The sequence below is a fragment of the Gekko japonicus genome, unplaced genomic scaffold (genome assembly GCF_001447785.1).
Source record: "Gekko japonicus isolate JY-2015 unplaced genomic scaffold, Gekko_japonicus_V1.1 scaffold1391, whole genome shotgun sequence".
Taxonomy (NCBI): Eukaryota; Metazoa; Chordata; class Lepidosauria; order Squamata; family Gekkonidae; genus Gekko; species Gekko japonicus.
In genome coordinates, this window is record NW_015168692.1 from 502,618 (window position 1) to 517,078 (window position 14,461).

The 14,461-nt window shown below is 47.5% G+C and overlaps 1 protein-coding gene across 1 annotated transcript in view; it reads left to right on the plus strand.

The window, feature by feature from the left end:
* RAB27B (RAB27B, member RAS oncogene family) overlaps positions 1-6,560 on the plus strand; it is a 62,832-nt gene extending 56,272 nt beyond the window's left edge. The window contains 3 exon segments of the mRNA XM_015415464.1: positions 1-80; positions 4,934-5,057; positions 6,178-6,560. The exon segment at positions 1-80 is cut by the window's left edge and continues 3 nt beyond it. Of these exon segments, the coding sequence (XP_015270950.1) occupies positions 1-80; positions 4,934-5,057; positions 6,178-6,367 (394 nt within the window). The 3' untranslated portion in view covers positions 6,368-6,560.
* Positions 6,561-14,461: the final 7,901 nt, after the last annotated feature.

Genomic DNA, 14,461 nt, shown 5'->3' on the forward strand with positions numbered 1-14,461 from the left:
TTTCAGAGACGCCATGGGCTTCTTGTTAATGTTTGATCTCACCAGTCAACAGAGCTTCTTAAATGTCAGGAACTGGATGAGTAAGTGGGAGAGAGCAGCTGCCTTTCTCGGCCTAGAGTGCTTTTCAGATTAAACTTTATTGCATGTGTCATCCTTCATACAGCAGCCGTCCCTGCATAAGAGATGGGATGCCACTCAGAATGGAAAATAAATGCAAAGCCGGCCAGACCCAGATTCCGATCTGACCGTTAAAGGCGATAAGACCACGGAAGAAAGTTCAGTGGATGATCTCGACATGCATAGGTGTCTTAAAAGAAATGAAGCTGTGAGCCAGAAGGTCTCTGGTTCAAGTGCGATGTGGTGTAGTGGTTAGCAATGCTCCCTCTAAGCTGTGGAGTCTTGTGAGCAAAAATTCTACTTTTGTGAGCCACTGGCACTAAAGTTGTGAGCGAGGGATTTGGCTGCTGCATAAGTCAGTTTGCTCTGGAGCCCTCCTTCCTGAGCAAAGACAAAAATGTATGAGCCGGAGGCTAAAAAAACTGTGTGCTAGCTCACACTAACTCAGCTTAGAGGGAACACTGGTGGTTGGTGCTCCAGACTGGGATCTGGGGCACCCACGTTTGACGCTTGCTGGGTGCAGGCCCATAGCCAGGATTTCGTGGCTTGTGGGGCAGATTTTTTTTCTGGTGAGGCTGAAGTTCTCCGTGCAGAAAGAAAAGCCATTTAGCCAATAGAAAGCGGTTCCCAGGACAGATCTCTAAACTGCAAGCTGTCAACCACCTTAAGATGACAGTTCTCAGCTGCTGCAAGTTAATCACTTCTGCCAGCCTAAGCAACAATTCTGATCACAAGCCGGCAGGTGGGTGGTGATGACTTGTACAGGCAAGAAAGCTAACACTGAGGCAGAAAAAACCCCTTAAAGTTTCTTGCCACAGAGTTAGAAGGGATCCTAGAGGTCACCCACTCCAACCCCCTTGTTCAGTGTGGGAATCAGTCAACTGCAGCACCCCACTCTGCTTAAAGGAGGGCACTCTCTTTAAAAATGTTTTTAAATGATTGGGGGGGGGGGAAGCATTTACAGGAGAAATCCTTGTGGGGCTGTGCCTTTAAGAAAAGGGGCGGAGCCCCCAAAATCCCCACTGTAGCTACTGGCCTGGCTGGGTGACCTTGGGCCAGTCACATAGTCTCAGACTAACCTGCCTGCCAGGTGAGGATAAAATAGAGAAGAGAATGATGTTGAAAGTGGCTTAGGTACCCCGATAAGGAGAAAGACCAGGTATAGATGAAGTAAATACATAAACGTCTTCCTTTGGCTGCAGACTTTGCATGCTGGTACATAAGAACATAAGAGACGCCAATGTTGGATCAGGCCAAAGGCCCATCCAGTCCAACACTCTGTATCACACAGTGGCCAGAAATACCAGGTCTGTGGCCTGTCCGTCTTGGGTGGCCCTTCACGGCATAGCCCACAGCTTCATTGAACTGCGCAAGCCCCCTCGCCACGACAAGGCAGTGATCCATGAGGGGATCTATACCTTGTGGCTAATAGCCACTGATGGACCTCTGGTAGCCCTAGGCAAGTCACTGTTCTTTCGGTGTCCACTCCTGCGTGGATAATAAAGCCAGCCTACCATTCAGAAGTGGAGGAACTTTGTGTTCGAGGTGCCATCCAGTCGCAGCCGACTTACGGCCACCCCTCATGAGGCTTTCAAGGCGAGAGGCAAAGAGCGGTGATGTTGCCATTGCCTGCCTCTTGCGTGGCAACCCTGGACTTCCTCGGTGTTCTTCCACCTAAGAACTAACCAGGCCGACCCTCCTTAGCTTCCAGGACGTGATGACATCAGGCTAGCCTGAGCCGCCCAGGCCAGGGCATGTAAGAGCTACTCAATTAGACGGGAGGGGTGAATCCAGGGGGGCTGATCAGCTTGTCTTCCTGCTTATGTGTCGTGGGAGGTGAAGGATTGTGTCTGTCTGTTTTTGAGCTTGCAGGTAAGGAAGGCTAAACCCCCTCGCCTTACCTCACTGGGTTCTCTCTCTCTCTCTTTTTTAATTAGAACAAGTTTGTATTAACGGGATATAAAACAAGTCCAAAATTAACCAGTTCCCCATTTCTTAATACATCCCTTTCCCCTCCCACCCCTTCTCCAGGCTTCCCGCAGCCATTTCCTCTCTTACTCTTCCCCTTCAGTTTGATATTATTTAAAGGTTCACAATTTCTTTTACTACCTTACTTATATTTTTTTCAGTCTCGTAGGTAACCTATTCGATAACAGTTTCTTTCCAACATTTCTAAAGTCTATTCTTAATAATCACTAAAGCAAAAAACGTTTATTTTTGACATCCCAGTGCTTCCCTATATAGTCTTTAAAGCCCTTCCAATCCGCAAAAAATTCTTCATCTTCTTTATTGTTCAACTTTCTTGTCATTTTATCCATTTCAGCCATAAAGAAGTAGCTTCCTTATCCATTCCCGTAATTCAGGTATTCTTTCTTGCTTCCAACATTGAGCATATGTCATTCTGGCCGTTATAATCAAATACCATAACAATGTTCTCTTTGTTACATTAACTTCTTCCATTTTAAGATCCTCACTGGGTTCTCTTGTTTGACGCATGTGCCCCGGCTACCTGGCTCTGATACTGGAAGAGGGACACCCCAGTACACAGAGGTGGTCACAGGGCTGATTTTATGTCCCTCTTCATCCCCCCCCCATCCTCATCATCGCCTTGCAGATGAACATGTTGAGAAATAAATAAATGTAGATTCCCTACCACCCTCATCACATCTAAGCCCCTTTCAGACAGTCTTTGTCATCTGTTTTGGCAACCGGCTGCTAACAGACTTAATTAACAGACTTAATTAACCTTTCCGTACAAAGCCGCTTGCGTCCCGTTGGCAAAGTGGGGCCGGGCCGTTTCCGATGTCAGCTGCTTTCTTCCATCTTATTATTTAACGTTTTATAAACAATACATGTATTATATACTACTAACTCGAAATGGTTCTGTTTACAAGTTATCATAGTAAGTCCCCAAACACCAAATCTTGTATAAACAAAGCAATACCATACAGCATCTTACAGGTTATACACAATGATATTAAAATCAAAGATGTTAAGCTCTTCGGAACCACTTCAAGTTGCGCCAAATATCCTAACACAATGGACTTCAACAACATCAGAACAAGTGTGATGAGATTCATATTTATTCACTTGATAAGTAATTTTGTCCATTATATATATTTCCCATAACTTACGATGCCACAAAGTAAGTGTTGGTGCATCTGAACATTTCCAAGTTGTGGCTGTTGACGTTTTAGCCGCTACTAAAAGGACGACAATCAGTTTCTTCCTAACATGAGGGACTGAATCATCCAACCAATGTTTTAAAAGCCAATACCTCAGGTGTCAAAGGCACAATATACCCAGTAATTAACTTTACCTCGTCCAACACTAATCGCCAGGATTTTTTTATTTTCGCACATTGCCACCAGCAATGCACAATTGTCCCTGTCTCTCCCCACTTTCCCCAATGTCTCAGTGAGTATGACTCAGGGATATGCGATAGCTTCTTTGGAGTACGATACCAGTGAGTTAGTTTTTTAAATGTTTGAACCCTTACACACATTATCCGAGAAGAGAGTATATTCGATCTCCGGATTTGCAAACAGCTTTGATCCGACAGCATCAAGTTACAGTCTAGCTCCCACCGTTTTTAATAGGACAATGGGATTCTATTTGCTTTCTTCTGTTTTCACTTCTTCTTTGCACTTCTGAATCACTGTAGTGTGCTGTTTGGTGTAGTGGTTAGGAGCGCGGACTCTGATCTGGGAGAACCGGGTTTGATCCCCCCACTCCTCCACATGCAGCTGCTGGTGTGGCCTGGGGTCAGTTACAAGTTCTGTCAGAGCTGTTCTCTCAAGAGCAGTCCTCGAAAGAGCTCTCTCAGCCCCACCTACCTCACAGGGTGTCTGTCGTGGGGAGGGGAAGGGAAGGGGATTGTAAGCCGCTCTGAGACTCCTTCGGGTCGCGAAGGGCGGGGTATAAATCCAATCTTCTTCTTCTGTTTGAAATGTCTGCAGCGCTTCTGATAGTGGTGCTCTTCCCCCCTCCTCCCTTTTTTGCTGTGCTGTCTTTCTCACATTTTTTTTTAAACTTTCTAAGTTGAGCGCTATAGCAGGGCTTCAGTGCTGCGGGGGGGGGGGAACATTGAGATTCCATTTGTTATAGGATGTTTTAAAAAGAAACTCAAGAAAGACCACACAATGAAAAGGGGAGGGGAAGCAGCCCCGTTTGAAATGGCCAGAGCGCTTCAGAGGAGGTTAACGGAATGATGTTTGCCGTATGAAACACACACACACCCATCCCTGTATCGCTTTACTTGGAATCTGGCCAACACAGATAACATCTGGTTTAGAATGGTAAGGTGGAAGGGGCTGTAGTTTGGCCTGGTGATAATCAACATAAAGTGCTTTGAACCCTTGAAATATGAAATAAATAGATGCGACAGAGGCAAGGTCTCACACCTGAATGATTTACAACAGGTTTCTTCTCTTCTACAAGTGCCATTCCCTAATCCTCTTTCTCTCCCCCCCCCCAAATTCTTTGGTTATAAAAATCACTGTGTAAAGATTTTCTACCCCGCGTGCATTTTATAAAGTGAGTGCTGACGCACAAAAAGCTTATATTTGGAATAAACTTTATAACCCTTTTAGGTGCCAAGGAATTCTGCTTTATTATGCTGAGAGAGAGAGAGGAATTTCCATGATGCGTGGCCTCTGTGGACTCTCCCATGTCGTTAAATTCTTGGAATGTACAGTCTGTCTTAGGTCACAACTGACCTCCTGATTGTTCTGAATAAATATCCTGGTGTGCGAATGAGGCAGAAATGCTCTAATCTGTCTCCAAATAGCATTTTCAACATCTCTGTTTTCTTCAGGTCAGCTCCAAGCAAATGCATATTGTGAGAATCCAGATATAGTATTAATTGGAAATAAAGCCGACCTGTCGGATCAGAGGGAGGTCAATGAAAGACAAGCGAAAGATCTGGCAGACAAATATGGGTAAGGAGACCTTTTCTTGGTTCAAGTCCACAGCGATATGTGATGGTTTCAGTCGTGCCATGGGAGGGGGAGTCATGAAAGGTCAAAAAATTTAAAGTTGTGTACAATTGAAACCCATAGAATTAAGCAGTTGCTTAAATTTCCTGTGGGCATCCAAGAATCTTAAATCGTACCACGGAAACTTCTCATATCCATTAGGAGAAAGCAAGAGTCCAGCAGCACCTTAAAGACTAGCAAAATTTGTGGCAGGGGATGAACTTTTGTGAGTCACTGCTCACTTCTTCAGATACCACGGTTGTGAGAAGCGAGCAGCGACTCACAAAAGTTCATCCCCTGCCACAAATTTGGTTAGTCTTTAATGTGCTTCTGGACTCTTGCTCTTTCCTACTGCGACCGACAGACTAACATGGCTACCCCATCTTGATCTGTTCTCTTATACGGGGTGTGCAATGCCGCCCAAGAAGTGCTTTTTTGGTTACAATTGGGAGTCTGATAAAGATTCAAAGCATTTTATTTGTAGGTTTCAGTGGAGCAGGTCTTCGTTTTATCCGTTCCTTGCAGAACCTGCAGTTATACATTTCTAGAAGTTTTGTTGGGGTCATTCTGACTTGCAGAGGAGGAGAAGCCAGAGTTGAACTGTTTTGCTGCAGAGCCCACATGGTCAGAGGGGTGTGACGGCACACGATACTTTCCACACTTGCTGAAGTCAAGGAGTTCTGGCCATCTAAGCTGCTTGGAAGGAAGCCCCTCTCTGTGATCCTTGGGTGGAGGAGCAGGTTACAAATGCAGTAATGTCCCTGCCCTGACCTGGGTAGCCCAGGCGAGCCTGGTCTCGTCAGATCTCAGAAACGAAGCAGGGCCAACTCTGGCAAGTACTTGGATGGGAGACCTCCTTGGAATACCAGTAGTTGGGAGGCGGGGGCAGGCTTTATTCAGCCACCTCTCTGAATATCCTCCGGGGCCCCAGTAGGGGGTCAGTCACCAGAGGTTGCCATGACTTCCTGGTGCGCGTGCGCACACACACGAAAAAAATACCAAAAAAAAGGATTAAAAAAAGAAACATTCCTTTTTGAAAGCATTTAATTTGACAGTTTTTATCATTGCATTTTTCTCGCGTTAGTATCCCATACTTTGAAACCAGTGCAGCGACCGGCCAAAACATAGACAAGGCGGTGGAGACGCTCTTGGACTTGATAATGAAGCGCATGGAGCAGTGCGTTGACAAAAACCAAGTCTCCGACACAGCCAACGGGGGCAGTTCGGGGAAACTGGATTCGGCGAAAACGGAAGAGAAGCGATGCGCTTGTTGATTCGGTCCCCGCCCCGCCCTCTGGACTAAGGAGAACAAACGAGGAACTGCTACATTCAACTCCGGAAGCTACTCTGGGCCTCGGGCGGCCGCTGTCGTCGTCCAAAAGCAAGCCTGATTTTTGATGTTGAGAGATTCATGCTTCTGTGCTTGAGCAGATGCTCCCTTTTACAGTGCCATGTTCATTAAAAAAAGAGCAAACCCAAAGGGATCTCCCTCATCTTCTTAATCCAATTAGGCTAGTATATGGAGGAGGAAAGACTTCTTCTGGGGAGAGGATTGTTCAGTTTGTGGGAGACACCTATAAGGCAAGGGGGGGCCCATTGGGGACCCAGGCCGTCTCTTTAAATTCTGTTGCCTTCCCTTACAACGTACATAATACATTTTCTCCAAGTAGTTTATACAGAACTAAAGGATGGGTAGTGTGGCTTTTGTTACCCTGTAAGGGGCGGGGGGGAACCAAACACAACAAAGCAAGATTTGTGGCCAACGTTCCGTTGACCGATCTCCTGATGAGTTCGGTAGCATAAAGAAATAAGTGGAATCCTCTTTGGAAATCAAACCTGGGGATGGTCCAGCCGTTTTGCTGAGGGGATCAAGTGGGATTGGAGGGAGGTGAGCTGAAAGAGGAAGGAGGGAGCCAGAAATTCATAGCCCCGTGTTGGAAAGTAGCAGTGGCATCCTACAGGGAAGCCGTCGACCTAAAAGGCCTCAGCCCTTTAAAGAGTCCAGAATATGGGCTGCCTTTCCCAAGGAAGGGTGCCTGCGAATGGTGGCCATCTTCCCATGTGACTTTAAAACGGGGGTTATGCTAGGGACTCCCTGGGGTTTTTTTGATGGAGGGGGAGATGTGGGACATCTCTTTGGGTTATCAACGAGTGCGGTTCGCTTTCCTTCCTGCTCTTTGTCCCTAATGTTGGTTTTATTTTCCTTATTGTTAAACATGGGTCACTCTATTAAAAAAAAGAAAGAAAGCAATACCAAGTGTCAGTTTGGAAACTACAGCACCAAAAAGCGAACCCCCGATGAAATACGGTATACGGTCGGCCCTTTGAAGTGTTTAATTGATGGGAAAGTATAAGGGGTAGACATATCACAGGTGTTTCTGTTACTGCCAGTTATGCCGCCTTTGAAGGACGTTGTGTAGCTGAGCGTAGGTCAGTAATGTATTGAAATGTCTCTTTCCGAAATAAAAATTCAGACGCTCCCCCCGCCCCCCGATCATGCACCATTTCTCTGTGATGACTCTTGTAAAGTAAAGGATCTGTCTCTTGAGGTCATCGGGTAACATGGCTGCTTCCAGAGGGCAACAAAGTGGGCCCACTGAGGAGCTCAAAGGTCTTTGGTTTCACTATCAGGTAGTCCGTACTGGGGGGTTGTTCTGTATTAATGCAGATAATAATGGCACGATATTCAGAGGGGTCTCCAACAAGAGGTCCATGGGTGCCATGGTACCCATCAAGTGTTTTTAGAAGAAGAGGAAGAAGAGATTGGATTTATACCCCTCCCTTCACTACCCAAAGGAGTCTCAGAGTGGCTGACAAACTCCTTTCCCTCCCCCTCCCCACAACAGACACCCTGTGAGGTAGGTGGGGCTGAGAGAGCTCTGACAGAAACTGCTCTTTTTCAAGGACAGCTCTGACAGAACTATGGCTTGCCCAAGGTCATCCAGCAGGTGCAAGTGGAGGAGTGGGGAATCAAACCCGGTTCTCCCAGATTAAAGTCCGTGCACTCAACCACTACACCAAACTGGCTCACAGAAAAGTGGGAGGGGGGGCCAGGTGGGGGCTTTGCCCAGCAAGGCTTCTTGATAGGCCACTGGAATTCTGCTTGGCTGTGCAGATTCTTTAAAAACATTGCTTGGACCAGAGCTGCCACCACAGTACAAGGAGAGCCAGTCTGGTGTTGTGGTTAAGGCCGGTGGACTCTAAGATGGAGAAACGGGTTTGATTCCCCACTCTTCCACATGCAGCCAGTTGGGTGACATTGGGTCAGTCACAAATTCTCTCAGAGCTGTTCTCTCAAGAGCAGTTGTCAAAAGAGCTCTCTCAGCCCCACCTACCTCACAGGGTGTCCGTTGTGGGGAGGGGAAAGGGATTGTAAGCCGCTCCGAGACGCCGAGGGAAGGGTGGGGTATGAATCCAATCTTCTTCTTCTTCTTCTTCACTCTGTGACTGAAGGCAGACTGCAGCCATTTTGTGGCTGGCTCCGCATCCCGCAGCAGCCATTTTGTGCCTGCACCCACCATGCTAGGTCAGAATTCCAGAGGTGGCCAGAGGCTCAAAAAGGTTGGGGACCCCAGAACATAGAGAGCTGGAAGATGACTTTTAAACAAGTTTGATTTGGTTAGCGTAAGCCATCTTGTTGGATGACTCTGAGGTGTCCCCTGTGGAACCCCCCCCCCCCTCTGTCCCTCAATTGTTGAGGGGGCTCACCGAAGGTCTCTTGTCCAGAAGCCATTTCAGTCCTACCGGGCATACCCTTGACTGTGCCAGTTCCACTGTGAATCTACACAAGGAAGTGAGGGACGTGCGGCTGCCGGATCACAGCCACTGAGATGCAGCAAGGGGGCAATCCAGTCCATTATCAGAGAGCGATTAGCCTGCAGACTGGTGGATGAGCCATCTTGAAAGAGAAAAAGAACGATTGGTAGAACCTCCCGATGTTGTTGGTTGTGCTTGTGAGCCTGGGCAGTGCTGGGGAGAAAGCCAGCAGGTCTAGTGCGGAATATTTTAACTATCCTTGCTTAGTGTGTGTGTACGTGTGTGGAGGGGGTGATGTGGATGAAATCTACTTGCTGCTGTTTTTCTTGCTTTGTCCCCTGCCCTTCTTTCTGTGGACAAATACTCTTGTCTCTTAAGACTTGCTTTCCATCTCCAGTATAAACTCCCTGCCCAACCTTGGAGACCTTCAGTTTTAATAGCTGTGTGGCAGAAGCAGGCCTGTAACTACAGTGGGGCTTTTGGGGGCTCCGCCCCTTTTCTTAGAAGCACCGCCCCACGATGATTTCTCCTGTAAATGCTTTTTTCAATCATTTTAAAAGCATATTTTTAAAGGCGAATGCTCCCTTAAGCAGAGTGGGGTGCTGTAGTTGACTAATTCCCACGCTGAGCAAGGGGGTTGGAGTAGGTGACCTCTAGGATCCCTTCTAACTCTGTGTCAAGAAACTGATCTCCTTGAAGAGAGTTTTTCTGTCTCAGTGTTAACTTTCTTGCCTATAGGAGTCATCACCCCCACTTGGCAGCTTGTGATCAGAATTCTTGCTTAGGCTGGCAGAAGTGGTTAACTTGCAACAGCTGAGAACTGTCATCGAAAGTGGCTGACAGCTTGCAATTTAGAGATCTATCCTGGGAATCACTTTCTATTGGCTAAATGGCTTTTTCTTTCTGTACTGAGAACTTCAGCCCCACCAGGAAAAAAATTGCCCCACAAGCCACAAAGTCCTGGCTACGGGTCTGGGCAGAAGGAATTTTAGCAAGCGTGGATTCTTTGCTGTGAACAGGTATCTTCTTGACAGAGGTGTTAAAAAAGGCCATTTGGACAGGTAGAGCTTCTCACACGGGAATGAGAGGAGCCAAACTTGATGCAGACCTTTGCCACACATCTGTTAGACAGGTACAAGAGTTCTGTCCTCCTTTGCATTAATTCACCTGTGTGTGGGGGAGGGGTTTGCCCTAGTTGAAGAATCCCTACCTGCCAAATAGTCTCTGATTCCCAGAACACCCATATTCCAACAGGTACCGGACTTCTGTCCTTTTCAAGAATTGTGAGGAACATCAAGTGTTTCACCGATTCAGCTTTTACCATCCACAGTATTTGAGAGCAAGAAAAGCTGTACCTGTGGAACTCCCATGAAAAGGGATTCCGGTGGGTGGTTGCGTTGGTGTGATGCAGGAGAACAAGGTTTGAGTCGAGTGGCACCTTGAAGACCCAACAAAGTCTAATTCTGGGTATAAGGTTTCATGTGCATGAAGTGTGATCGGATGAAGTGAACTGTGAATTTAGGCAGAGCAGGAGAGGGACGGCAGGAAGGGTTGCATCAGTGCTTAGTTCTCGTGGCCCTTTCTTACATGCCCAGGGAAATGCTGATCACCACTTTGGGGTCAGGAAGCCATTTTTCTCCAGGCCGTTTGGCTAGAGATCCTGGAGGGTTGTTTTTTTTTTGCCCTCTTCTGGGCATGGAACAACAGTTACTGGGTGTGTGTGTGTGTGGGGGGGTATTTGTGAATTTCCTGCATTGGGCAGTGGGTTGGACTAGATGACCCTGGAGGTCCCTACCAGGTCTATGATGCTATGATTCTTTGAAGTGTGCCTGCACATGAAAGCTTATACCCAGACTTAAACTTTGTTGGTCTTCAGGGTGCCACTGAACTTCAAAAAGCTCCCCCCCCCCCCCCCCCCCCCGGGCCATGTTTCTGTTACATTCTTATCCCGCCCTTCCATCTGAGAGCTCAGGGTGATCCTTCCTAAGATGAGCCCTGCAGGATTAGATCAGTGGCCTGTCTAGTCCAGAAAACTGCTCCACGCAGTGGCCAGCCGGGTGCCCCGGAGCAAACAGAGCATAGAGTCCAAGACCTTTCCCTCTGGCGGTGGCCTGGCACTGGGATTGAGAGGTTTGCTGCTTCTGACTCTGGAGAGGTCCCTTTAGTCAGCATGGCTAGTAGCCACTGGTGGACCTCTCCTCCAGAACTGGTCCCCTCCCTTCCTCCGCCCCAACAGCCCTGTGGGTGGGTGGTGAGCCTCAAATAGAGTGACTGGGCCGGATTGCCTAGTGAGCTTGGGTGTTCGAAGCTGGGTCTCCCCGTCTCATCTGATTCCCTAACTAGTTTGTTGTAGTGGTTAAGAGTGGTGGACTCTAATCTGGGAGAACCGGGTTTCATTCCCCACTCCTCCACATGCAGCTGCTGGTGTGGCCATGGGTCAGTCACAGTTCTCTCAGAGCTGTTCTCCCAAGGGCAGTTCTCAATCAGAGCTCTCTCAGCCCCGCCTACCTCCCAGGGTGTCTGTTGTGGGGAGGGGAAGGGAAAGACATTGTAAGCTGCTCTGAGACTTTGAAGGGCGGGGTATAAAGCCAACTCGTCTTCTTCTACAGCACCGTCTGCCTGTGCTTTTTTGAGATACGGCGACACCAGGGCATGTTGTTTTAATTTGTCACCGCTGCTCCCTGCTTTTGAATTTTCATCTTAACAGGAAGGGTGTCTTCTCTACTGATTATAGCAAAACAGCCACGGTAATATAAAACCCCGTTAATTTGGTGTTGTCTTTCCCTTTCAGTCCATTGAAACTTTATGTTCATCGTATTTTTGGTCAAGTATGGGCTGTTTCCCAGCTGGAGAAATAATAAACTTAAAAGATATAGCCTGTCCGTGTGCAGTCAGGCTTTGGTTGCCTTTTTAATCCTGTCATATAAATTCAGGATCTTTTTTTTAAAAAAAAATTGCTTTTCTAAATCTTGAGAATCATCTGCTTAGAAGAAATAAAAGACAACGGTTGTTAGTTGCTTCTCCGACAGGCAGTCTTTGACTTCCAGAGTGGGGATAGCGGTGTGAATGTTATTGTACATTTAATACTGGGTTTTTTTAAAAAAAAATAATTAGAAAAGTTGGGGCCGATTATTCTGATTCCAAATTTCTTGCTTGAAATCTGTGGGTTGAGGTTGGTTGGTTTTCTAAAAAAAATAGTTACTCTAATCAGGGCTTTTTTTGTAGAAAAAGCGTGGGTTGAGGTTGGTTTGTTTTTCTAAAAAAATAGTTACTCTAAATGATGCAAGGATGTTTAGCCCGCTTTGTCTGTCCTCTAATGTAGGATCATGGCTTACAAAAAGCGGTATGAGATTAATATTAGGCCACACCCCCATGTTACCAGAAGTGTGGTCATCCAGCCACACCCATCTTTTGCTTCTTATTCTCTTTACCTTGTTGTTTGTCTTATTCTCTTTACCTTGTTTTTGCATGTTAGGCCAAACACCCCTAATTGTAGCCAATCCGAATGAGTTTCTGTTGTTGGGTGTGGCCTATTATGCTAATGAGTTCCTGCTGGGCGTGGCCAACATGGGAGCCAGCCGGAACTCCGTTCCTGTGCGTTCCTGCCCAAAAATAGCCCTGTTCTACATGATGCAAGGATGTTTAGCCAACTTTGTCTGTCTTCTAATGTAGGCTCATGGCTTACAAAAAGCGGTATGAGATTAGTCTCCTTTCTTACCTATCTATGAAGTTTCATATTCGAAACTTACTGCCATGGAAGTTCTTCAGCTTTCCTGTAGAAAAAGAGGAGGGCGACTACAGTCCCGGCTTTAGCTTGACCTCCCCTCTGATCCCCATTTTTATGGCCTCTTTCGTCAGCTACCAGGGCTGTGTCCTCCCGAGCACTGGTTGGCCATCTGCCCCTCAACCACGAAACAGGGCCACACCGTGAGCTAGAAGTGGGAGAACGCTTAGCTGAGAGTTCTGGAGGTAGGAGAACACATCGTTGAGGGTTCTAGAAGTAGGGGAACTCTTAGTTGAGGGATGTTGTGTTTCAGTGCTGTTGTCCAGGTTTTAGGCTATTGCCTAAAAGACGGGGACGGCAAAGGATGAGATGGTTAGACAGTGTCATCGATGCAACGAACATGAAATTGAGCCAACTTCAGAGGACGGCGGAAGACAGGAGGGCCTGGCGAGATCTTGTCCGTGGGGTTGCGAAGAGTCGGACTCGACTGTGCGACTGAACAACAACAACAACTGGGTGGTTTTAAGACAGGTTTTCTAGATTCCTAGTTGGACACTAGAAAAGCCATTTTGGAGGGACAGACATATTGGCATTCCAATAATAGGCATGGGTTGGCCTGGTAGGTGCACAGTTTTGGTTGTCTTGGTTTTCGTACACCCACCGGAGCGGCACCCTTAATGTCACGAAGCCAGCCATGGTGGCCCAGGTGGCCTTGAGCATAATCTAGCGCTGTCTGCTTGTTTGCCTTTGCTGTGTTGCCTGCCACACAAAAAAAAAGAGTATTCCATAGCATCAACACTTGGCCTGATATTGCTAACCGCATCATGGAAGGTGGTGCAAAGGGTAGCGAAGCCACCATCTCCCGCCAGACGCCAAAGGGCTCTCTCAGGTCTCTTGTCCTGAGGCACAGCACTGTGCAAATGTCGATGAATGTCCTGTGCACATGGAACACCCATGTTTGCAATGACTAGTTCCATTATGGGTGTGGAGAGCATGCCCGGGCCCTGAGCAGGATGGGTCAGCTGTATGCTCCTTGTGCATGCTGGAACCTCTGCCTGCTCCGTAGGACCAGAGCGTATGAGGGAGGCTGCATCTGTGTTTCAGAACTGTGTATGTCGCTCGGCAATCACAAACGTCCCAGTATAGGTTGCAGATTGATAGACCACCACTCTCTGTGATGAGGGACCACAGAGTAAAACAGACTAGATCCAAACTGAAGTCTGGGTGTGAGCCATGGTGGCCCAGGTGGCCTTGAGCATCATCTAGCACTTTCAGCTCGTTTGCCTTTGCTGTGTTGCCTGCCACACAAAAAAAAAGAGTATTCCATAGCATCAACACTTGGCCTGATATTGCTAACCGCATCATGGAAGGTGGTGCAAAGGGTAGCGAAGCCACCATCTCCCGCCAGACGCCAAAGGGCTCTCTCAGGTCTCTTGTCCTGAGGCACAGCACTGTGCAAATGTCGATGAATGTCCTGTGCACATGGAACACCCATGTTTGCAATGACTAGTTCCATTATGGGTGTGGAGAGCATGCCCGGGCCCTGAGCAGGATGGGTCAGCTGTATGCTCCTTGTGCATGCTGGAACCTCTGCCTGCTCCGTAGGACCAGAGCGTATGAGGGAGGCTGCATCTGTGTTTCAGAACTGTGTATGTCGCTCAGCAATCACAAATGTCCCAGTACAGGTTGCAGATTGAGAGACCACCTTATGTACCCTCTCTGTGGTGAGGGGCCACAGAGTAAAACCGACTAGATCCAAACTGAAGTCTGGGTGTGACTGCTGTCCTAGAAGCTATATGAAGTTTGCACAGTAGTGCTCATTTATACCACATGACGTTCTTTGTGGCCTCCCAAATCCATCTCCCGGTCCCTTCTGAGAGAGAGCAGC